Below are 26046 nucleotides of genomic sequence, written 5' to 3' on the forward strand. Positions count from 1 at the left end.
CCCTCTCTCTCTACCACCCATACCAGCCCTCTCTCTCTACCACCCATACCAGCCCTCTCTCTCTACCACCCATACCAGCCCTCTCTCTACCACACAGACCAACCCTCTCTACCACCCATACCAGCCATCTCTCTCTACCACCCATACCAGCCCTCTCTCTACCACACAGACCAGCCTTTTCTCTACCACCCATACCAGCCCTCTCTACCACACAGACCAGCCTTCTCTCTACCACCCATACCAGCCCTCTCTCTACCACCCATACCAGCCCGTCTCTCTCTACCACCCATACCAGCCCTCTCTCTCTACCACACATACCAGCCCTCTCTCTACCACTCATACCAGCCCTCTCTCTACCACTCATACCAGCCCTCTCTCTACCACTCATACCAGCCCTCTCTCTACCACACATACCAGCCCTCTCTCTCTACCACACATACCAGCCCTCTCTACCACTCATACCAGCCCTCTCTACCACTCTCTACCACACAGACCAGCCCTCTCTACCACACATACCAGCCCTCTCTACCACCCATACCAGCCCTCTCTCTACCACACATACCAGCCCTCTCTCTCTACCACTCATACCAGCCCTCTCTACCACTCATACCAGCCCTCTCTCTACCACACATACCAGCCCTCTCTACCACACAGACCAGCCCTCTCTACCACACATACCAGCCCTCTCTACCACACATACCAGCCCTCTCTCTCTACCACACATACCAGCCCTTTCTCTCTACCACACATACCAGCCCTCTCTACCACACAGACCAGCCCTCTCTACCACACATACCAGCCTCTCTCTCTACCACACATACCAGCCCTCTCTCTCTACCCACACTCTACCAGCCCTCTCTACCACACATACCAGCCCTCTCTACCAGCCACAGACCAGCCCTCTCTACCACACATACCAGCCCCTCTCTCTACCACACATACCAGCCCTCTACCACTCTCAACCACACTGACCAGCCCTCTCTACCACACATACCAGCCCTCTCTCTCTACCACACATACCAGCCCTCTCTACCACACAGACCAGCCCTCTCTACCACACATACCAGCCCTCTCTCTCTACCACACATACCAGCCCTCTCTCTCTACCACACTGACCAGCCCTCTCTCTCTACCACACTGACCAGCCCTCTCTCTCTTCCATACAGACCAGCCCTCTCTACCACACATACCAGCCCACTCTCTCTACCACACATACCAGCCCTCTCTCTACCACACACTGACCAGCCCTCTCTACCACACATACCAGACCTCTCTCTCTACCACACATACCAGCCCTCTCTCTCTACCACACTGACCAGCCCTCTCTACCACACATACCAGCCCTCTCTCTCTACCACACATACCAGCCCTCTCTCTCTACCACACTGACCAGCCCTCTCTACCACACAGACCAGCCCTCTCTACCACACATACCAGCCCTCTCTCTCTACCACACATACCAGCCCTCTCTCTCTACCACACTGACCAGCCCTCTCTACCACACATACCAGACCTCTCTCTCTACCACACATACCAGCCCTCTCTACCACACATACCAGCCCTCTCTCTCTACCACACATACCAGCCCTCTCTCTCTACCACACATACCAGCCCTCTCTCTCTACCACACATACCAGCCCTCTCTCTCTACCACACAGACCAGCTCTCTCTACCACACAGACCAGCCCTCTCTACCACACATACCAGCCCTCTCTCTCTACCACACTGACCAGCCCTCTCTACCACACATACCAGCCCTCTCTCTCTACCACACTGACCAGCCCTCTCTCTCTACCACACTGACCAGCACTCTCTCTCTACCACACTGACCAGCACTCTCTCTCTACCACACATACCAGCCCTTTCTCTCTACCACACATACCAGCCCTCTCTACCACACTGACCAGCCCTCTCTACCACACATACCAGCCCTCTCTACCACACAGACCAGCCCTCTCTACCACACATACCAGCCCTCTCTCTCTACCACACATACCAGCCCTCTCTCTCAACCACACTGACCAGCCCTCTCTACCACACATACCAGCCCTCTCTCTCTACCACACATACCAGCCCTCTCTACCACACAGACCAGCCCTCTCTACCACACATACCAGCCCTCTCTCTCTACCACACATACCAGCCCTCTCTCTCTACCACACTGACCAGCCCTCTCTCTCTACCACACTGACCAGCCCTCTCTCTCTTCCATACAGACCAGCCCTCTCTACCACACATACCAGCCCTCTCTCTCTACCACACATACCAGCCCTCTCTCTCTACCACACTGACCAGCCCTCTCTACCACACATACCAGCCCTCTCTCTCTACCACACATACCAGCCCCTCTCTACCACACATACCAGCCCTCTCTCTCTACCACACATACCAGCCCTCTCTCTCTACCACACTCATACCAGCCCTCTCTACCACATACCAGCCCTCTCTCTACCACTCATACCAGCCCTCTCTCTACCACACATACCAGCCCCTCTCTACCACACATACCAGCCCTCTCTCTCTACCACACATACCAGCCCTCTCTCTCCACCACACATACCAGCCCTCTCTCTCTACCACACATACCAGCCCTCTCTACCACACAGACCAGCTCTCTCTACCACACAGACCAGCCCTCTCTACCACACATACCAGCCCTCTCTCTCTACCACACTGACCAGCCCTCTCTACCACACATACCAGCCCTCTCTCTTTACCACACTGACCAGCCCTCTCTCTCTACCACACTGACCAGCACTCTCTCTCTACCACACTGACCAGCACTCTCTCTCTACCACACTGACCAGCACTCTCTCTCTACCACACTGACCAGCCCTCTCTCTCTACCACACATACCAGCCCTCTCCCTCTACCACACATACCTTTATGTTCATTGGGATGTCTGTCTCGGCGTCAATTCCCCTAGCGGCTATCATTCCCCTAGCGGCTGTCATTCCCCTAGCGGCTATCATTTCCCTAGCGGCTATCATTCCCCTAGCGGCTGTCATTCCCCTAGCGGCTATCATTTCTCTAGCGGCTATCATTCCCCTAAGGCTGTCATTCCCCTAGCGGCTGTCATTCCCCTAGCGGCTATCATTCCCCCAGCGGCTGTCATTCCCCTAGCGGCTGTCATTCTCCTAGCGGCTGTCATTCCCCTAGCGGCTGTCATTCCCCTAAGGCTGTCATTCCCCTAAAGCTGTCATTCCCCTAGCGGCTATCATTCCCCTAGCGGCTATCATTCCCATAGCGGCTGTCATTCCCCTAGCGGCTATCATTCCCCTAAGGCTGTCATTCTCCTAGCGGCTGTCATTCCCCTAGCGGCTGTCATTCCCCTAGCGGCTGTCATTCCCCTAGCGGCTATCATTCCCCTAGCGGCTGTCATTCCCCTAGCGGCTGTCATTCCCCTAGCGGCTGTCATTCCCTGAGCGGCTATCATTCCCCTAGCGGCTATCATTCCCCTTGAGGCTGTCATTCCCCTAGCGGCTGTCATTCCTCTAGCGGCTGTCATTCCCCTAGCGGCTGTCATTCCTCTAGCGGATGTCATTCCCCTAGCGGCTATCATTCCCCTAGCGGCTATCATTCCCCTTGCGGCTGTCATTCCCGTAGCGACTGTCATTCCCCTAAGGCTGTCATTCCCCTAAGGCTATCATTCCCCTAGCGGCTGTCATTCCCCTAGCGGCTATCATTCCCCTAGCAGCTGTCATTCCCCTATCGGCTATCATTCCCCTAGCGGCTATCCTTCCCCTAGCGGCTATCATTCCATTAGCGGCTATCATTCCACTAGCGGCTATCATTCGAAAGGTTAGGAGAAAGAAAGGTTATTTTCTTGGTGGGGGGAGAAAGGGGAGCATGAGATAGTGTGATTTTATCTTGTCTAGTGTGTGTGTGTTTATCCCAGTTTATCCCTGGCGTGTATGTGTGTGGGTTTAGAGATATGTGTGGGTGTTTATCCCTGTGGTGTGGTGTTTATCCTTGTGCGTGTGTGTGATCCCTGTGTGGTGAGTGTGTGTTTATCCCTGTGCGTGTGGGGTTTATGTGCGTGTGTTTGTTTATCCCTGGAAAATCCCTGTGCGTGTGTGTGATTTCTATCTTGTCTAGTGTGTGTGTGTTTATCCCTGTGTATATGTGTGTGTGTGTTTATCCCTGTGCGTGTGTGTGTTTATCCCTGTGTATATGTGTGTGTGTGTTTATCCCTGTGCGTGTGTGTGTGTTTATCATTGTGCGTGTGTGTGTTTATCCCTGTGTATATGTGTGTGTGTGTTTATCCTTGTGCGTGTGTGTGTGTTTATCCCTGTGTGTGTGTGTTTATCCTTGTGCGTGTGTGTGTGTTTATCCCTGTGCGTGTGTGTGTGTTTATCCCTGTGCGTGTGTGTGTGTTTATCCCTGTGTATATGTGTGTGTGTGTTTATCCCTGTGCGTGTGTGTGTGTTTATCCCTGTGTATATGTGTGTGTGTGTTTATCCTTGTACGTGTGTGTGTGTTTATCCCTGTGCGTGTGTGTGTGTTTATCCCTGTGCGTGTGTGTGTGTTTATCCCTGTGTATATGTGTGTGTGTGTTTAGGTTCATCAGGTTCATCGTCCCATCCAAGCCCTGAGTTGTAGTCCGACGTATCCACATCCACTGTCGTGTTACTATTCCCTCTCCTCCCCCCAGCCAGCAGGCCAAGTAAAACGTCTGCTGTAGTTTCCTACTGTACATCCATATCTCTGCCTGCTCCCTGCTCCTTTAGGGCACACAGGTGTCAGGATGTGAGGCCTACTGGGGCTTAATGACTGAACAGAGGAAATGGCTTGCCATGGCCCTGACCCTATAAACTGGTTTTAAACAAGCCAGACACACATAAACCCTGCAGGACTCATGCCCTCCAGAGCATGTGTTCACAAGCACCACTCCACACTAAATGGTCTGTACTTTATTTAGACCTTTCACCAAGCTGTGTATTTGACATATTTCACCTGAATAGTTGTATATATACATGTACCCTCTGTAATCTGTGAGTATAACCTGTACCGTTCAGAAGATTTGAACGCCATGACTATGTTAATTTCCCCTTTGGTAAAGTGTTGGATTGAAGCGCATTGCAGGCGGTGTGAGCGTTCCACAATCCTGTCATCAGTGAGTCTTTGAAGCGTTGGGTTGTAATGATGGTAATTCAGACGATGTGATAAGGGGATAAACAGCTGAATGATACGATAAACAAACAGTCTTCGTCATTACAGAAATGGGGGGGGGGGGGCACAGCGCTGGTAATTGATGTCTTCTGGAGACACAGTGTTTAGCTGTGGAAATCATCAGGGCTGATGAGATGACATGTCCTTCCTGTTGTTTATACATTTTACATTTTACACTCATTCATACCGGTGAACGAGGCTGTTCTCTTTACCGCAGACTAGACGGGAGGAGGAATAGAAAACAGGGGAATGACTATCATTCCCTCTGTCTCTGTGGGTCATGCCTATCTATAGTTGATAGCTCTGTTTTAGATAGCATGGGGCCTACAGTATGATAGTGTGCTGTCTACTGTAGTAAAGGCTGTGTTTGGAAAAATCCATGATCTCTTTTTTGTGCTTCCTTTATGGTTGTTGATTCTAACACATTGTGTAGTAATATGTATCATGTATGATATTATAAAGCCAATAATATGCAGTGAAGAAATGTCTGAGAATGGATTCTAAATACAAGTGTATTTAATTACTACGTAAAATGAATGGATTCACATACAAGGCATAAAGTTTAAGTTAAAAAATAACATGAACAAGCATTAAAAGGCATTGTTCTAAGCAGGGTCAGAGTGGAAGCGAGAGAAATCATAGCCTGGATGGCCATTCCTCAAGAAAGACTGTATCTCAGCAGCGCAGGTCAGGAACAAATCAAATCAAACTTTATTTGTCACATGCGCCGAATACAACAAGTGTAGACCTTATCGTGAAATGCTTACTTAAAGCCCTTAACAAACAGTGTATAACGTCTCAGGTAAGACCCAAGTGCAGACTGTGTTGAAGTAACAATGTGTATTACAGCAACAGGGGCAGGCAAACGACAGATCAAGGCTGGCAGGAGTCGATTATCCAGAGTGGTGGGGCAAAGGTACAGGATGACAAGCAGGCTCAGGGTCAGGAGCAGGCAGAGTGGTCAGGCAGGCTCAGAGTCCGGACAGGCAAGGGTCCAAACCAGGAAGGCGAGAAAAAGAGAGACTGGGGAAAAGCAGGAGCTGAGAAAAACTTGACAAACAAGATGAACTGGCAACAGACAAACAGAGAACACAAGTATAAATACACAGGGGATAATGAGGAAGATGGGTGACAACTGGAGGGGGGTGGAGACAATCACAAGGACAGGTGAAACAGATCAGGGCGTGACACAGTGCAGGTCAAGAAGAGTTAAGAAAATATTTACCAAATAGACTAAAGAAAAAATGTATAAAAAGTAACACAATAACATAACAATAATAATTGTAAGTAGGGGTAAAGTGACTATGTGTAGATAATAAACAGCAAGTAGCAGCAGTGTACAAAATAAATGGAGGGGGGGTTCAATGTATTAGTCCGGGTGGCCATTTGATTAATTGTTCATCAGTCTTATGGCTTGAGGGTAGAAGCTTTTAGTTAAGGAGCCTTTTGGTCCTAGACTTGGCGGGTTTAATTGGAGGGATTGGTGGCCTGCTGTAATGGCTGTTGTTTCATCGGTTTTGGACCAGTGAAGCACATGGTTACACTTCTTTGTTATTGGGCTTACTCTTCTGAAGCCCCTCTTCTACGTACCCCTCCTCTCTACTCCCCTATAGTAATGGGAGAGCTGGGGGACTGGGTGTAGGTTAGAGATGGGTTCAGATTGCTCTGGAAGACTAAGAGACTACAATCATCCCTGTATTGCCTTGTGTTGACATCAACCATATATACAGTACATGTACAGTATGCATCGTGCAATTTGTAGGGATGAGAATGAATAAGAATGCCTGTCTGCCCCAAGCAATGCATGTATTTGTGTCTCTCTCTTCTCTTGTTCCTGTGGCAACCACCATGCAGCAAGCGATGGAGGAGTTGCTGGAGAATGAGGATGAGGACTATGACAAAGATGACAAGGTAATTATATCTCTGTCTGTCTGTCTGTCTGTCTGTCTGTCTGTCTGTCTGTCTGTCTGTCTGTCTGTCTGTCTGTCTGTCTGTCTGTCTGTCTGTCTGTCTGTCTGTCTGTCTGTCTGTCTGTCTGTCTGTCTGTCAAGGGACAGGACATCTCAGGGGTGACCGTGTTCCACACACAGGAAATACCAACACGTACATGGCATGTGTACTTTAGATTTACACGTTCAAATCTGCACACATGCACGCACGGACACACACACACACACACATGCTCACATGCACATATTCTATCAAACACAAACACACACACACACTTTGAACATTGATAGTTGTCTTCCTGAAATGGGTCCAGACATACACTGAGTGTACAAAACATTAAGAACGGCAATGCCGCTGGGTTTTTCACGTTCAACAGTTTCCTGTGTGTATCAAGAATGGTCCACCACCCAAAGGACATCCAGCCAACTTGACAACTGTGGGAAGCATTGGAGTCGACATGGGCCAGCATCCCTGTGGAACACTTTCGGGGTGGGGGGTTCCAAATGTTTGGTATACTCACTGTACAGTACATTCTCTACCCATTGTAACCTCGTCATGCATAGTATCATGGTTGTCAGTATTTGTGATTTTCAATCTCTCCCTGACCGACTCTGTAATACCTACATGTTTCAAGCAGACCACCATAGTCCCTGTGCCCAAGGAAGTGAAGGTAACCTGCCTAAATGATTACCGCCCCGTGGCACTCACGTCGGTAGCCATGAAGTGCTTTGAAAGGCTGGTGATGACTCACATCAACACCATCATCCCAGAAACCCAAGACCCACTGCAATTTGCATACCGCCCCAACAGATCTACAGATGACGTAATCTCAATCGCACTCCACACTGCCCTTTCCCACCTGGACAAAATAAACTGCTGTTCATTGCCTACAGCTCAGCGTTCAACACCATAGTGCCCACAAAGCTCATCAATAAGCTAAGGACCCTGTGACTAAACAGCTCCCTCTGCAGCCGGATCCTGGACTTCCTGACGGGCTGCCCACTGATGGTAAGGGTAGGTAACAACACATGCTACCATGCTGATCTTCAACACTGGGGCCCCTCAAGAGTGTGTACTTAGTCCCTTCCTGTACTCCCTGTTCACCCATGTCTGCGGGGCCTCGCACAACTCCAACACCCTCATTAAATTAGCTGATGACACAACAGTGGTAGGCCTGATCACTGACAACAATGAGACAACCTATAGGAAGGAGGTCAGTGACCTGGCAGGGTGGGGCCAGGACAATAACCTCTCCCTCAATGTGAGCAAGACAAAAGAGCTGATTGTGGACTACAGGAAAAGGAGGGCCGAACAGGCCCCCATTAACATAGACAGGGCTGTAGTGGGACGGGTTGAGAGTTTCAAGTTCATTGGTGTCCACATAACCAATGAACTATCATGGTCCAAACACACTAAGACAGTTGTGAAGAAGGCATGACACGACAACACCTCTTCCCCCTCAGGAGACTGAAAAGATTTGGCGTGGATCCCCAGATCCTCAAAAGGTTCTACAGCTGCACCATCGAGAGCATCCTGAGCGGTTGCATCACCGTCTGATATGGCAACTGCTCGGCATCTGACCATAAGATGCTACAGAGGGTAGTACGTACGGCCCAGTACATCACTGGGGACAAGCTTCCTGCCATCCAGGACCTATATACTCTGGGGTGTCAGAGGAAGGCCCAAAATACTGTCAAAGGCTCCAGTCAACCGAGTCATAGACTGTTCTTTCTGTTACCGCATGGCAAGCGGTACCGGAGCACCAAGTATAGGTCCAAAAGGCTCCTTAACAACTTCTACCCCCAAGCCATAAGACTGCTGAACAATTAATCAAATAGCCACCCGGACTATTTACATGGACTTTTTACTTTGTTTTTACATTCCTGCTACTTGCTGTTTATTATCTAAGCATGGTCACTTTACCCCAACCTACATGTACAAATGACCTCGACTAACCTGTACCCCCACACATTGACTCGGTACCAGTACCCCCTGTACAGTATATAGACTCGCTAATGTTAATTTAATGTTACTTTTTATTTTATACTTTTCTAATATTTTCTTAACTCTATTTCTCTGCATTGTTCCTTGTGTGGTTCCTTGAGTGGCGCAGGAGTCTAAAGCACTGCATCGCAGTGATAGTGTCACGTATACTCCCCCTCTGGCCTCTTGGTCATCAGGCTGCTGATTATCCCGCACACCTGTCACCATCGTCAAGCGCACCTGCACCTCATGATACTCACCTGGACTCCATCAATTCCTTGATTGTCTTCCCTTTATCACTCCCCTTGGTTCTTTCCCCAGGTGTTATTGACTCTGTTTCATTTCGGTGCGTTGTTTGTGTTTCGTGTTTATTATTTGGTTTATTTATTAAAACACTCACTCCCTGTACTTGCTTCCTGACTCTCAGCGCACTTATTACAGAATAACAACTCACCTAAGGGAAACATCAGGCAGTGTTTTTAATTTTTAATTTTCTTTTTTATGTCAGTGTCAATGACGTCAGTTCCGGGAGCCACTACAGGCTCTCAGCCGGCTCGTCAAGCTCTCAGCTGGCTTGTCTGGCTTTCATGCCTCTGATGGATCGCCAGGCTCCCCTGCCTCAGCTGGCTTGTCTGGCTTTCATGCCTCTGATGGATCGCTAGGCTCCCCTGCCTCAGCTGGCTTGTCTGGCTTTCATGCCTCTGATGGATCGCCAGGCTCCCCTGCCTCAGCTGGCTTGTCTGGCTTTCATGCCTCTGATGGATCGCCAGGCTCCCCTGCCTCAGCTGGCTTGTCTGGCTTTCATGCCTCTGATGGATCGCCAGGCTCCCCTGCCTCAGCTGGCTTGTCTGGCTTTCATGCCTCTGATGGATCGCTAGGCTCCCCTGCCTCAGCTGGCTTGTCTGGCTTTCATGCCTCTGATGGATCGCCAGGCTCCCCTGCCTCAGCTGGCTTGTCTGGCTTTCATGCCTCTGATGGATCGCCAGGCTCCCCTGCCTCAGCTGGCTTGTCTGGCTTTCATGCCTCTGATGGATCGCTAGGCTCCCCTGCCTCAGCTGGCTTGTCTGGCTTTCATGCCTCTGATGGATCGCTAGGCTCCCCTGCCTCAGCTGGCTTGTCTGGCTTTCATGCCTCTGATGGATCGCTAGGCTCCCCTGCCTCAGCTGGCTTGTCTGGCTTTCATGCCTCTGCTGGATCCCTGCTTCCACCGGCTTGCCAGGCTCTCATGCCTCAGCCGGTCTGTCAGGTTCCTGCGCCTCAGCCGGTCTGTTAGGTTCCTGCGCCCCCCAGCCGGCTTGACAGGTTCCCGCGCCCCAGCCAGCTCGACAGGTTCCCACGTCCCAGCCGGCTCGACAGGTTCCCGCGCCCCAGTTGGCGTGACAGGTTCCCGCGCCCCAGTTGGCGTGACAGGTTCCCGCGTTCTTTCCCCAGGGGTTATTGACTCTGTTTCATGTCGGTGCGTTGTTTGGGTTTCGTGTTTATTATTCTGTTTAGTTCTTAAAACACTCCCGGTATTTGCTTCTCGTCTCTCAGCGCACTCGTTAAAGATAGATGCATCACTCCAGACCCGGGTTCCATCTTCTCATTGTCCAAGTAATAAAACAGCAGCTATCAGGTAAAAACAGGTGGCTGCTTTAGTGGTTATCTGGCTCGTTTACACAGTGGCAGTGAGTAGCCATACCAGCTTGTAACTTCCTGGTCCCTTCTAGTCCTAATCAGCATGGTTCAACTTCACCCGTACAGGTTCTGACATTTGATATTATCAGCTGGCCACAGGGTTTCCATAGCACCTCAATACATTGATTGGATAAACAAAAGACAACATAGTAGAATCCTATTGACTCAACCAAATCTAAAGTAACCATTCCCCACTTTCTGTTTTATTTCAGAAGTAAAGTGTGCTGTACGGCTATTTACTCTTCCTCTGTCTTCCTATGAGGTGAACGGCCCTGCATGGCACGGTGTGCTTTATCTACACACTTGGGACTAATGCCGTTTCTTGGTTATTCTGTGTCCAACACCAAGACCAATTAGAATTTCATCTGCTTCGTTTAGTATCTCTTGGCACCACTTTTGGCAAAATCTGTTCAGTCTGTTATTTTTATGGTAATTCTATGGGGTGTTTGACTAAGCAATTTGCTATCTAAAATGATATAGCCTGAAGTCTTTTAATTTTGAGAGGAGTTATTTTAGGCTTTGAATTAAGTGCCAATGTGAGTTCACAGGGTTAAAAAAGACGATATTATGGTTATGAGTAGTCAGTCCACATGCGTCTCTGCATTTCCATCCCTCATTGTCCTCCAGTGGCTCTGACGGAAAAGTTCCGTGGCAGCGAAGTGCCAAGGCTACAATGTACGGGGCAACAATTGAAGATGTGCGTTAGAAAACCTTGAAACTTTTCCCCTCTTTATATCTCTCTCCTCTTATTTTTCTGCATTTTCTCCCCTCAGAAAGAAAACAGGCGTTTGAAAAGGTGCACATTATAGAAAGAAATACATTTCAACTTTCATATTGAAATGAGGGAGCTGCAGCTCGGGACCAATGTCAGATTGAGTCCTTAGGTGATTATTTCACATAAGAGGGCCCTCCTCTTTCTGCACACAGGGCTGGGGAGCCGGATAGCAAGGCGACCACAAAGGCTTGTATTGACCAACTCTGGCTTCATACATTTTGATCTATTGCTCCCCTCAACTGTAAACATTCCATTTGATGTGTAGGGAAGTTGAAAGGGGGTATTTTTCTTCTTTATTTCTCCAATATCTCTTTCCCCCAACCACCCTCCCGCCTCCATTCATTCCCCCCCTTCTCATTTATTCCCAAACCTTCTTTTTCCCCCCTCATCCCTGGTTAAGTGCACATCAAATGGAGTTTTGAGGGTGAACAAATGTCTTTACTACTCCCTCTGTTAGGAATTGAAGTGACCTGACACTCTCATTACCTCTTTTCTTTGCTCAAATTGTAAAATATTAAGGTCAGGTCAGAGGAGGCCTTTTTTTTACGACTCGGAGGTAGAAAAAAAGATTAATAAATGGGCCGAGGCCTCATTTTAATTGAACCTGAAGCATATGTTGCAAGTATGTGCAATCCGTCCCAGATGTTCAGTTCTGGCCGTGTGTTCTGCTCTTCCCTGTACGCCACTAGGCAGCTAGCTATTAGCTGGATAACCTTTGCTCCCAGGGCTAAATTGGGTATTACATGGCAAAAAGTGGAGCACCTGTTTTTCATTGGGGAAAGGACCCCTTGAGGGCTTTACATAGGCCACCACATGTTTATTCACTTAACAGATTGTTGGGCAATCGTGAAAAGTGTCTTTCTTCTGAGCCAATGCTGATATTAGTCACTTACACTCGTAAGTCCAAAGTCCAGGCTAATTGATGTGGACGGCTCAGTTGTTAAACCCAAGATGGTATCTGAAGGGGAAAAGAAAGAATGGAGATCACCTCTGTGTTTCCCTCCTCCTCCTCCTCCTTCTCATCTTCTTCCTCCTCATCTTCGTCCGCATCCTCCTCCTGCATGCTTGCCTCCCCCTCCCCCTTCCTGCTTCCCTCCCTGCGTCCATATCTCTCTGGGTCCCTGCCTGTCACCTACCAGACAGGCCCACACCACAGGGGATCCAGGGGGCTAACACGCCGCCACCGCACTCCCAGTAGACACACACACACCGCCGTCTGCTCACTCATCGAGAGAGAGAGAGAGAATACATGTATGCTTAATAAACAGACATCATTCTTCAGACAGACACACACCCACACAAATGCACATACCGCTTGCAATATTTGATGAAAACGTATAGGTCGATCTGAAGCTGACATACTGTACAGGTGTAGGTATATGACAGAGTCAACAGTATTATCTGTAGGGGCTGAATGACTTCTATGTTGTAGCCTTGTCTTACACAGCCTGCTGTCCAGAGCTGGAGTAAGGTAGTTACCTCCAGGGTCTGTGTGTTTCTGTGTCTTAGTTTGTGTGTGTGTGGTGTATGTATGCGCACACTGTGCTGTGATGTGTGTGATAGCCCTGTATCCCAGAGGGTGGAGGGGGAGGGGGAGCGAAAGCGAGCTGGAGGAGCTCTGAGATTACACTCACTACCATGGCTGGTCACTGGAGTAGCTCTCGCCTCGCCTTAGGACCACCGATAGCCAGATAGGACACACACTGCAATCATGTCCTGCTCACAAGCTTACCACACTCACACACCTCTACTACAGATGTCAGCGTTCTCCCTTCCTCTCTCTCTCCCTCCCTCCCCTTACCTTTTTCTATCTTCATCCCATTCCATCTTCCCTCTCTTCCTCTCCCCTCCCTGTGTCTCTCTCTTCCTCCCGGTGTCTCTCTCTTCCTCTCCCTTCCCTGTCTCTCTCTCTCCCTCCCGGTGTCTCTCCCTTCTCTGTGTCTCTCTCTTCCTCCCAGTGTCTCCATCTTCTTCCCTGTGTCTCTCTCTTCCTCCCTGTGTCTCTATCTTCTTCCCTTTGTCTCTCTCTTCCTCCCGGTGTCTCTTTCTTCCTCCCGGTGTCTCTCTCTTCCTCCCTGTGTCTCTTTCTTCCTCCCTGTGTCTCTCTCTCTTCCTCCCTGTGTCTCTCTCTTCCTCCCTGTGTCTCTCTCTTCCTCCCGGTGTCTCTCTCTCTTCCTCCCGGTGTCTCTCTCTCTTCCTCCCGGTGTCTCTCTCTCTTCCCCCCGGTGTCTCTCTCTCTTCCTCCCGGTGTCTCTCTCTCTTCCTCCCGGTGTCTCTCTCTTCCTCCCTGTGTCTCTCTCTTCCTCCCAGTGTCTCTCTCTTCCTCCCGGTGTCTCTCTCTCTTCCTCCCGGTGTCTCTCTCTCTTCCTCCCGGTGTCTCTCTCTCTTCCTCCCGGTGTCTCTCTCTCTTCCTCCCGGTGTCTCTCTCTTCCTCCCGGTGTCTCTCTCTCTTCCTCCCGGTGTCTCTCTCTCTTCCTCCCGGTGTCTCTCTCTCTTCCTCCCGGTGTCTCTCTCTTCCTCCCGGTGTCTCTCTCTCTTCCTCCCGGTGTCTCTCTCTTCCTCCCGGTGTCTCTCTCTCTTCCTCCCGGTGTCTCTCTCTTCCTCCCGGTGTCTCTCTCTTCCTCCCGGTGTCTCTCTCTTCCTCCCGGTGTCTCTCTCTTCCTCCCGGTGTCTCTCTCTTCCTCCCAGTGTCTCTCTCTTCCTCCATGTGTCTCTCTCTTCCTCCCTGTGTCTCTCTCTTCCTCCCTGTGTCTCTCTCTTCCTCCCTGTGTCTCTCTCCTCCCGGTGTCTCTCTCTTCCTCCCGGTGTCTCTCGCTTCCTCCCTGTGTCTCTCTCTGTGTGATACTGGGTGTACTCTCTGTGTCCTTTAGAGTATTTGAATGTGTATGGTACATATACAGGCCTGTACGTACACTCCAGGCTTGGTTTGGAAACATACCAGGACAGAACTTTGTCTGCTGTAGGTCACATGTTACAGTGAGGTACCCTGAGTGGTATCGTCTCTACAAAGCATTGTTTGTTTCTTGCTTTGTTGACTCATTAACATTTGAAACATTCTTCTTTAGGCTAAAACTAAATGTATTATTAGGTGTATGTACAGTATAGATTCTCCGATTGTTAAACACTTGTCTATCCTCTTTCCCCATTATGCTTCCTAGGCATTACTGTATAGACAGATGCACAGTGTGAATAACACAGACATTTCTCTACTATTCATTCTAACATCCATGGGGATTCAGTTGTGATGAATATGCTAAGTTAAAGTAAGGATCTCTTGAAAGATGAAAAGCTGCCTCTCTCTAGTCATCTCTTTATATTTTAATCCTTCAACTCTGTAGTGCTGAGACAGGCTTTTAATCATCCCTCTCCCAGAAGGAGAATCACACACACACACACACACACACACACACACACACACACACACACACACACACACACACACACACACACACACACACACACACACACACACACACACACACACACACACACACACACACACACACACACACACACACACACACACACACCCTACTGGACGGGGAACACACACACAGGGAACCCACTGCAACATTGTTCAGTATAATTCACGTAAAACACTATTTGTCTTATTAATTTCTTGTGTTTTGTTAAAAACACAAGAAATCAATGGGGGCTTTCAGTGGGTTCCGCCTGACAATCAATCAGAGAGAAAGAAGAAAATCAAGTGATATGACTGCTATGCTGTTTAGGCGAGAATAGGAAGATTCTATCTACTAATAAAAAGTTGCTAATCTCTTTGCCATTACCACGTGGAGGATCTAATGAGGGTGCAAAGGCAGCTGTGGCAGCCTGATAGCAGCTCTGTGTTTATCGATGGCCTGGCAGGTGCCTGGGTATTAACCACTGCTGTATTGCTACGTCAACACCCGGGGCACCATAGCAACACACTCCCATTCCTATGACCCCTGGGCTTAACAGCAAAACCTTAATACGCTGCACCTCATTTCACATCTATCGTTACCCCTCTCTCTCTCTCACTCTTCTTCTTCTCCGTCTATCTCTCGTTTTCTCTCTCTGTACTCTCGTTGTTTCTGTGCTGCTCTTTCTATCCTTCCCTTCCCTTTCCCTCTCTTTCTTGATCTGTTTTCTCCCTGTCTCCCTGACATTAGAGGAAAACGCAGGTAACCTCTCAGCACTGTGTAATTCTGCAAGATCTGATCCTGGTTCGGGTAGCATTGTGACAGTGTGGATCTGGGCATGGAGGTAGCTGGTGCTTATCTGCAGATAGCAGGAGCCGCCAGAGTCACAGCAGCACGCAGATCTGCCGATAGCTGCACGCTCTGATGTAATTGGTCTAAAGAGTACGCAGGGATTATTTTTAATACTCTAAAAAGTGTGACTGAAAAGTTGCTTTGGGGCTATTGGACTTGTGATTCGCCATGCGTGTCCTCAGGTAACACGTTCAGGCATTTTTTTAATGCAGAGGAGAATGGGAGAAAAAAAAAGTTTGAGCTGCTTGGAGTTCTTTTCTTCTCCCTGCCTCTGAAGGATGAAAAGCTTCACGCTGTAAAATACGCTTTTCACTTTTCTGCCTATTTTTTTCATGTATTTTTTTCACCCACCTTTTTTTCCCAAAGATGCTCAGAGGAACTGCATTTTAAAATGTTTGGCTAATAGAGGGGGAAAGAAAAAAAACAAAAGGAGGGGGGGAAAGTGTATTGTCTTGTTCAGCAGTGTGCTACATTGTTTGCCATTTTTTCTAACACATCAGGTGGATTATTTTCCCCTCTCCCTCCTATATCCCCTAGATGTCTGCTGCTCAGCCTTGTTTTAACCCCTCTCCCTCCTATATCCCCTAGATGTCTGCTGCTCAGCCTTGTTTTAACCCCTCTCCCTCTGATATCCCCTAGATGTCTGCTGCTCAGCCTTGTTTTAACCCCTCTCCCTCCTATATCCCCTAGATGTCTGCTGCTCAGCCTTGTTTTAACCCCTCTCCCTCTGATATCCCCTAGATGTCTGCTGCTCAGCCTTGTTTTAACCCCTCTCCCTCCTATATCCCCTAGATGTCTGCTGCTCAGCCTTGTTTTAACCCCTCTCCCTCCTATATCCCCTAGATGTCTGCTGCTCAGCCTTGTTTTAACCCCTCTCCCTCCGATATCCCCTAGATGTCTGCTGCTCAGCCTTGTTTTAACCCCTCTCCCTCCGATATCCCCTAGATGTCTGCTGCTCAGCCTTGTTTTAACTCCTCTTCCTCCTATATCCCCTAGATGTCTGCTGCTCAGCCTTGTTTTAACCTCTCTCCCTCCTATATCCCCTAGACGTCTGCTGCTCTGCCTTGTTTTAACCCCTCTCCCTCCGATATCCCCTAGATATCTGCTGCTCAGCCTTGTTTTAACCCCTCTCCCTCCTATATCCCCTAGATGTCTGCTGCTCAGCCTTGTTTTAACCCCTCTCCCTCCGATATCCCCTAGATGTCTGCTGCTCAGCCTTGTTTTAACCCCTCTCCCTCCTATATCCCCTAGATGTCTGCTGATCAGTCTTGTTTTAACCCCTCTCCCTCTGATATCCCCTAGATGTCTGCTGCTCAGCCTTGTTTTAACCCCTCTCCCTCTGATATCCCCTAGACGTCAGCTGCTCAGCCTTGTTTTAACCCCTCTCCCTCCTATATCCCCTAGATGTCTGCTGCTCAGCCTTGTTTTAACCCCTCTCCCTCCTATATCCCCTAGATGTCTGCTGCTCAGCCTTGTTTTAACCCCTCTCCCTCCTATATCCCCTAGATGTCTGCTGCTCAGATGTCTGCTGCTCAGCCTTGTTTTAACCCCTCTCCCTCCGATATCCCCTAGATGTCTGCTGCTCAGCCTTGTTTTAACTCCTCTTCCTCCTATATCCCCTAGATGTCTGCTGCTCAGCCTTGTTTTAACCCCTCTCCCTCCTATATCCCCTAGATGTCTGCTGCTCAGCCTTGTTTTAACCCCCCCCCTCCTATATCCCCTAGATGTCTGCTGCTCAGCCTTGTTTTAACCCCTCTCCCTCCTATATCCCCTAGATGTCTGCTGCTCAGCCTTGTTTTAACCCCTCTCCCTCCTATTCCCCCTTGATGTCAGCTACTCAGCCTTATTTTAACCCTCTCCCTCATATTCCCCCAGATGTCAGCTGCTCAGCCTTGTTTTAACCCCTCTCCCTCCTATATCCCCTAGATGTCTGCTGCTCAGCCTTGTTTTAACCCCTCTCCCTCCTATTCCCCCTAGATGTCAGCTGCTCAGCCTTGTTTTATCCCCTCTCCCTCCTACCCCTCTCCCTCCTATATCCCTAGATGTCTGCTTCTTGTTTTAACTCCCCAGATGTCAGCTACTCAGCCTTATTTTAACCCTCTCCCTCATATTCCCCCAGATGTCAGCTGCTCAGCCTTGTTTTAACCCCTCTCCCTCCTATATCCCCTAGATGTCTGCTGCTCAGCCTTGTTTTAACCCCTCTTCCTCCTATATCCCCTAGATGTCTGCTGCTCAGCCTTGTTTTAACCCCTCTCCCTCCTATATCCCCTAGATGTCTGCTGCTCAGCCTTGTTTTAACCCCCCCCTCCTATATCCCCTAGATGTCTGCTGCTCAGCCTTGTTTTAACCCCTCTCCCTCATATCCCCTAGATGTCTGCTGCTCAGCCTTGTTTTAACCCCTCTCCCTCCTATATCCCCTAGATGTCTGCTGCTCAGCCTTGTTTTAACCCCTCTCCCTCCTATATCCCCTAGATGTCTGCTGCTCAGCCTTGTTTTAACCCCTCTCCCTCCTATATCCCCTAGATGTCAGCTGCTCAGCCTTGTTTTAACCCCTCTCCCTCCTATTACCCCAGATGTCAGCTGCTCAGCCTTGTTTGAACCTCTCTCACACCTATTCCCCCTAGATGTCTGCTTCTCAGCCTTGTTTTAACCCTTCCATTGTGTCCCTGGTTAAAAAAAAACTCTTGATCTATTCTGACCCACAAGGTGCCTAGACCCGGCCCTTCGGAGGACGGGCGACTGCCTGAAAGCCATATCCTCGAGGATATGTTGGCTTCCTGGCACTTTGAGTGGATACGGGTGATGTTGGTAAGTGTGGCCATGCCCCTGGCCTTGCCGGTGTCTCTGTCTGGCTTCTATAGCACATCGTTCGTCTGTCCAGCCGCTCCGCCTGCAAGGATCTCTGTGTACTGTCTGTCCCTGTCCTCGTCTCACTTACACGCTCGCTCCGTTAAAAACACACACGCACGGTCGTTATCCCTCACTCCGCCCCAACCCTGTCCCCTTCATGGGGTGGTGGGGGGGGGTGAGGTGGTCCAGCATGGAAAGGTGCCCCCTCTTATATTACTGCAGGAATATAGGATACCTCCCAGTAAGGAAAGAGAGACTGAAAGAGACAATGATACTGGTACAACCATAGCATGCACTGCATCCTCTGTGACAGGGGAGAGGGGAGTTGAACAGGGGAGTTGAACCACATAATGGGCCAGATCAACTGTAAAGTTCCCAAATTTAAGAGGACTCCCGTGGTGTTTACATATTTGCAGAAATCCATTTAGATATATTTTGTGGCTTTTGGCGAACGTATTCTAATGATCTAAAGTCACGATGTTGCGACTGCCTGTAAACACACAGTCCAGTTCACAGTGAATGATGGCAGGCCTTACTGCCTGTAAACACACAGTCCAGTTCAAAGTGAATGATAGCAGGCCTTACTGCCTGTAAACACACAGTCCAGTTCAAAGTGAATAATGGCAGACCTTACTGCTTGTAAACACACAGTCCAGTTCAAAGTGAATAATGGCAGACCTTACTGCTTGTAAACACACAGTCCAGTTCAAAGTGAATGATGGCAGGCCTTACTGCTTGTAAACACACAGTCCAGTTCACAGTGAATGATAGCAGGCCTTACTGCCTGTAAACACACAGTCCAGTTCAAAGTGAATAATGGCAGACCTTACTGCTTGTAAACACACAGTCCAGTTCAAAGTGAATAATGGCAGACCTTACTGCTTGTAAACACACAGTCCAGTTCAAAGTGAATGATGGCAGGCCTTACTGCTTGTAAACACACAGTCCAGTTCAAAGTGAATAATGGCAGACCTTACTGCTTGTAAACACACAGTCCAGTTCACAGTGAATGATGGCAGGCCTTACTGCCTGTAAACACACAGTCCAGTTCACAGTGAATGATGGCAGGCCTTACTGCCTGTAAACACACAGTCCAGTTCAAAGTGAATGATGGCAGGCCTTACTGCCTGTAAACACACAGTCCAGTTCACAGTGAATGATGGCAGGCCTTACTGCCTGTAAACACACAGTCCAGTTCACAGGGAATGATGGCAGGGCTTACTGCTTGTAAACACACAGTCCAGTTCACAGTGAATGATGGCAGGCCTTACTGCTTGTAAACACACAGTCCAGTTCACAGTGAATGATGGCAGGCCTTACTGCTTGTAAACACACAGTCCAGTTCACAGTGAATGATAGCAGGCCTTACTGCTTGTAAACACACAGTCCAGTTCACAGTGAATGATGGCAGGCCCGCGTGGCAAATGACTTGTTTGCATAAAGGCTTAGTGTAGCTGTGGTTGGCTGTAGCGCACCGGTCTGCATAGACTCCGGTTCTGGTTATATGTACTGCAATGTCTATTAATTGTCCAAACGAGTCGCCGTCTTTCCCACTCTTTATTGCTGTAGAATTTTCACAAATGCCTTAGTATGTGTCATTTCCAAACATTCTAAGAATTTATGAAAATGTGAAAATGACCATATCTAAGTGCTCGCTTGACAGAAAATGTTTTAGAAAGTGCCATAGCATAAACTGGAAATGTGATGTTTTTGACTGATATTATGATTGTCTGTTTGTTTCATATCTGCAAAGTAGTTATAACGCTGTCAGTTCCACTTTAAGTTAGGTGACCATTGACAGATCACAGGAGCTAAAAGCACCTCAAGTCCTCTATCTAATCGTTACATCGCTTGGGATGCTTTGCTAGCTGTATGGGTGAGCTCTTGCTGTGTGTTTGTGTGTGCGTGTGTGTTCACACTTGTGTATGCCTACTTGCTTAGAGCTTTAGAGGCCTAAGCCATATCAGGGGGCTGTGATTCTGCACCGTTGCTAACCCAAGAGGGCCCTGTCCTCTGTCCTCAGGAGCCACAGCTACCTAAACGCCTTCTACCACAGCCTACTAGTTTACGTCAATACCCTTTAATCAACTACCTTTCACACCAGATGATCCAGACTCTGGGAGGCAAGGAGTCCCCCAGCTCCGCTAAAAGCACTGGATACAGTTTTCAAGTGATTGTTAAATAAATGTTAACTATGTGGTTGTAATATCATCACCTCTTGAAAAGCATAGTCAGAACTACACATTTCTGATAATTGCATGCAAAACAATTGTGCACATTTATCTCTATCGTCAGAGTTATACAGCACGTTTCATGATCAGTGTGTCATTTCAGATACGTATGGTAGCCTTATGATATCTCTCAATATTGGCCATTATTAAATGGGTATTTGAGTGATATAAATAAAGTGAACTATAACTGATGAGTGGTTTAGGTTCATTTCCCATCCTTTGTGGGCTCATTTGAGGACGCATTTGCCAATGTACTGTCAGCTGATAATGTTTGCTCTGCAAGCTAAACTGTGTTCAGTTGACTAAATATAGTGGTAAGTAGATCCAACTTTATCCCCTCTTCGATATTGTTTCTAAGAGTGTTAAATCACGATTGCTGCTGACAGACATGACAGGCTACATTTATTGATGGATCCCATTGGCTAGCTAGCTAATAACAGATGATGTCATTATGGCTAGTTAACAAGCTAACTTTCAGGGGATAATCTAGATGGCTATATCCAAATATTGTTTGATTTGCCATCTATAGTGGTGATGACAGTAGTCTGACTGACAACTTTACCAAGACGTGGACTTGGGACAAGGACCGATGTCAAGCTCTTTACAAAAACCTCATCTCTGATGAAGCAAGCTAAATGACACATGGTTTGCTTAGCTAGCTACATGGCAAATGGATATGCTACCCACATGTACTGTATCTGAAATGACTTGATCAATGGATGTTTACTGATCATAAAACATGCAGTTACTTGCAGTATAACTCTGATGAAAGATAAATGTGGAATAATCATAAATGTGTAGTTCTGACTGCTCTTCGAGGGGTGATGACATTAAAACCAAATCATTTATCAAATATATTTAACAATCCCTTGAAAACAGCACGTAGTTGTCAATGGTTTTAGCCCAGCTGTGGGTCTCCTTGCCCCCCAGCAGCCAAATTCTAACGCTCTGTCCTCTGATTGGCTGGAATCTGGAACACATCACATGACAGCTGCTGTGTCTGTGTCTCAAAGTCGAACATGGGAAGAGGCAGTTGCTCCTTTTCTTTTAACAAGAGTCATAAATGTGTTATGAGCGTTGAGGATGCATGTTTTATTCTCCGTTTGAAGGCACAATCTCATCACTTTGTGGTGATGGGTCTTTTTTCTTAAACAACGTTTCAAAATCCGTAAATGTTCCAATTGTCCCGATCTCTTGTTTTATCTCCGCACATACGTAATGACATTGCAGGTGTTATGAAGACAGAATGAATTGGCCTTGATTTTGTAAAGCAAGTTGATGAATCAGAGCAAATGAACTATCAGCACGACTTACTCTGTCATATTACATTGATATTGCACCATAGTGTATAATACATTTCTTTTTGTTATGTGTCAATTTGTGATAGGAAAAATGTCTCCCATTGTTTGAAGGCCAGACATGTTCCCTCCGATGAATGGGGTTGGTTTAATTGAAAACATAGCATCAACCTGTGGCTTGCCTCGATCAGGGTTGAGATACCAATATGGTCTTTGTGCTATTGGACTTATTATGCACACAGTATATTTTACTCTACATCACTAATACCTCCCTGAAATGCCTGTTCCGTTTACCTGGGTTCTCAGAGAACAAAGGAGGGCTGAGCGTAGTGTAGTGCTGAGGATGTTGTGAATGTGACAGCCTTGTTTTTGGAAGAGGGCAGCGGCTAAACCAGGCCAACAAAGGAGAAGAGTAATGGTGTCCCATTCATCACAAACTGCCACCCGGGAACCTGGAGAGAACAGGGAAAGAGAGCAAGGGGATGGGGGCAGGGGTGGGGGCAGGCGGGGGGGAACGTGGTAGGGTGAGGGGGTTGGATGGTGGAGATGGGTGGAGGTGGGTCCAGGGCCACTGTGCCGACCTTGAGTCTGTCTGATGGAGAGGCTGGTTGGCTGAGGTGAGAGGCCCCATTGGGAGATGGGAAAGGTGATCATGGCAGCACTACCTGGCCCCATTAGAAGAGTACACAGACACGTAAAGACACAAACACACACATAAACACACAAACACACGCCCACACACACATAACACACAAACACAGACACCAGGCCTTTTAGGATGGAGCCTTTTAGGATGGAGTCATGGGATGTAGAGGTCAACCTGAAAATCAACCTCCTCCACCTCCTTCCACATACTCCCCTTTATGTACTTATGTGTATATTTATCCTCAGTCGTCACAGCGACCCTCGCCATGGGAACGGGCTCGGTGAAAAGCCTCATTTAGAATGAGAGACCGTGGCATCTGCACGGTCCACCTTCAACTGCCACAGTTTACTGGAGTTTGACTTTGGCTCTGTCGAAGCAACCCCCCCTCCCCTGTTAAGGAACTGTGAGATCCTGTATGCCTTCCAGGGCTCTTTGTGTCTGCGAGTGAGCGCTGCTTGATTAGGGGGGAGAACGTGCCGTGCATCTCGGGGACCGGTTAAACAGATATTTATGTGGTTATGAAAAGAGAGGGAGGGGGAAAAAAGATATTCACCCAAGGATTACTTGTGTGAAATAAATAATGTATTAAAACTGCGGCTTCAAAACGAACCATCTGCCTTCTTTCATGTCGTGCTGGCAAGGTGCCAGCTGCACAGAGATATCTGTAGCTGGTCGGAGGGAGAGGAGGTTAGTATTGTCTGCTAATAGGACAGACATGCCCTCTATGGCGGCCGCTGGTACAGTGTGGTCAAGGTCTGGCCATGAGGATAGATCACTGACCTTCATGGGTTAAAGGTAACTGAATGGTTATCAGACATAGAACTCGCTTGGTGCCACAAGCCAACAGGTTTAATCCTGCAGTTTGCCCCTTCTGGTTGGTTTGAGAACTGTGTCTATAACGGTCTGAAAGAGACTGTACTGTACTGCTGTATTTACGTGTTTGTCTCATGGGCATTGTGGGTAGAATCACTGGGGAAGCCAAGCCAGAACAAAGCGCTATAACCTGTTAGTTCATATGCCGTGATATATAGGCCGAAGGCAGAGAAAATAAGAAGAGTAAATTCTGAATAAATTCAACCACACCATCACAAAAACGAAGAGAAACCTCTGTATGGTGAAGTCTACAAAGCATATTGCATGTAACAAACCGTTACTTGACTTACAGCATGGTCAAGAAAGTACATTTTTCTGACATTTTTGGAATACTGAACAACTGTTGATTTAGAACAACGGAGAGTTACTGCAAGTCTCAAAGAAAACAGGAGCTGCCTCCACTATTCCAGCACCATTTCAACTTCAACATTTCAACATCATCAAATCAACCTGTGCTTAGTCTTATACAGTGACAACTAAGAGATAGCAAAAATGATTTAGTTCAATCAATGTAAGCTAAATATGATGTGGCTGTCCATGGTTTTGATTTCTGTGTGTGTCTATGTGCATGCGTTCCTGCAAATAGAAAGAACATGTTGACTCATCCTACGTGTAGTGAAACGCCAATGCCATCCTCCCTTCTTTAATGTTGACGAAACAGTCCAAGACTCTGTCAAACACAACACGCTTTTAGTTTTTGTTGTCCTAGGCTACCTGGCTAAAATGCTTGCTCGCTATCCTAACTTCATTTCATGGGCAACGTTAGCTAGTTAACATTAGCCTTCTACCTTCTAGCTACATATTGAACTTCCATCCTCTCAGTCCAGGATTTTATGATTGGATCAGAATCTCCATTATAATCATTGGCCAGTATGGAGAATGAAGTAAAACGACAAGTCCAAATCCCTATCTTTATCCATGACTAATTTAGGAAGGGGGCAATGTTAGCTAAATGGCTAGCTAGTCACCCGAGGACAGCAACACAACAATTCAAGTTGTTTCTCTCAATTATGTTTTTCTCTATGATAGGAGTGAAGCAAAATCCAAACGGTCTTCTCTTGACACTTTTTTTGGGGTGCGTCAGGACCATTCACAGTTGAGCTCACTCAGTTCAGCTCAACGCTGATTGGCCATTATTTTATATATTTTTTTATCAAGGTAGGCCAAAGGACAAGGTAAAAATATGTTGTTCTGCCCCTGAGCAAGGCAGTTAACCCACTGTTCCCCGGGCGCCGAAGATGCGGAAGGAAGACACATTTCAGTTGAATACATTCAGGCGGACAACTGACTAGGTATCCCCATTTCCCTTTCCCAAATGCTCACTGGCTTCCCTTGCATTCAATGTTATGGGTGGCAAAAATGTCATACTCTTTGTGACCAGACCTTTTTTTTTTTAGATAGATACACATACAGAGAGAGAGGGGTGCTGTTTCGCTGACTAGAAAGATTTCTCCGGTAAGATAAAGTACATTCAGCCTTTTGCGAATTTTTGGAAAATTAGGACAACCCAGAGAGACAAAAGATAAATGATTTAACATCCATGAATACACGCCACTGCTGTAGGGTCCTGTTTTTCAGATGAATAAACTAGATAAATAAAGTAGATGTAATTTCTAGGCATCCCCACCTAGGTGAGGCTGTTTGTGGAAACTCTCTTGGGGCTAATAATCATGTCCTGCTGATGAGCTGTTCAACTTCAAGCTTCTTTTTTGTCCTTCTAGATAGGAACTTTGCTGAACAGTGCTGGTGGCTTAGAACTGGATTCGTTCTCATTGTTCATATCAGTTTTATGAAATTCAGAAGGTTTGTTCCACTGTTTTGATGTAAGAGCTGCCTTTTTTACTGAGCACACTCCCATGTAGATCTGTAGTGCTTTACTCGTAAACAATTCAGCATTACGTGATGGTGGAAGTTATGCGGTGCCTTAAAAAAATCGCAATGAACAAATAGGAGAGGGTCAAACACATTGTTTAGTCTACTCCTGATGTGTTGATGTGTCGGTGTTGTTCTGCCGTTGTTAATTCTGATTCACGTTGTTAATGGTGTCGCCTTGAAGAGGGAGATTCTGGGATGTCTACTGTTTTCAAATGCCCTTTGGGAGCCTTATCCTAGAATCCTGTCACGTTTGACATTTACAATGTATTGTGCACCACAAACAAAAAGGTGTAATTAAAGCACAGCAGTGTTGCACAGCAGAGAGCAGTTGTCAGTGTTGCACAGCAGAGAGCAGTTGTCAGTGTTGCACAGCAGAGAGCAGTCTCCAGTGTTGCACAGCAGAGAGCAGTCTCCAGTGTTGCACAGCAGAGAGCAGTCTCCAGTGTTGCACAGCAGAGAGCAG

At 47.7% G+C, this 26046-nt stretch overlaps 1 protein-coding gene across 1 annotated transcript in view; it reads left to right on the forward strand.

The window, feature by feature from the left end:
* The window catches only part of LOC124034600 (multiple C2 and transmembrane domain-containing protein 1-like), a 231809-nt gene that overhangs the window by 186012 nt on the left and 19751 nt on the right, over positions 1-26046 (forward strand). The window contains exon 17 of the mRNA XM_046348001.1: positions 7027-7083. Coding sequence (XP_046203957.1) covers positions 7027-7083 — 57 coding nt within the window. The remainder of the gene's footprint in view (positions 1-7026; positions 7084-26046) is intronic.

Source organism: Oncorhynchus gorbuscha, linkage group LG04 (assembly GCF_021184085.1).
Source record: "Oncorhynchus gorbuscha isolate QuinsamMale2020 ecotype Even-year linkage group LG04, OgorEven_v1.0, whole genome shotgun sequence".
Classification (NCBI taxonomy): domain Eukaryota; kingdom Metazoa; phylum Chordata; class Actinopteri; order Salmoniformes; family Salmonidae; genus Oncorhynchus; species Oncorhynchus gorbuscha.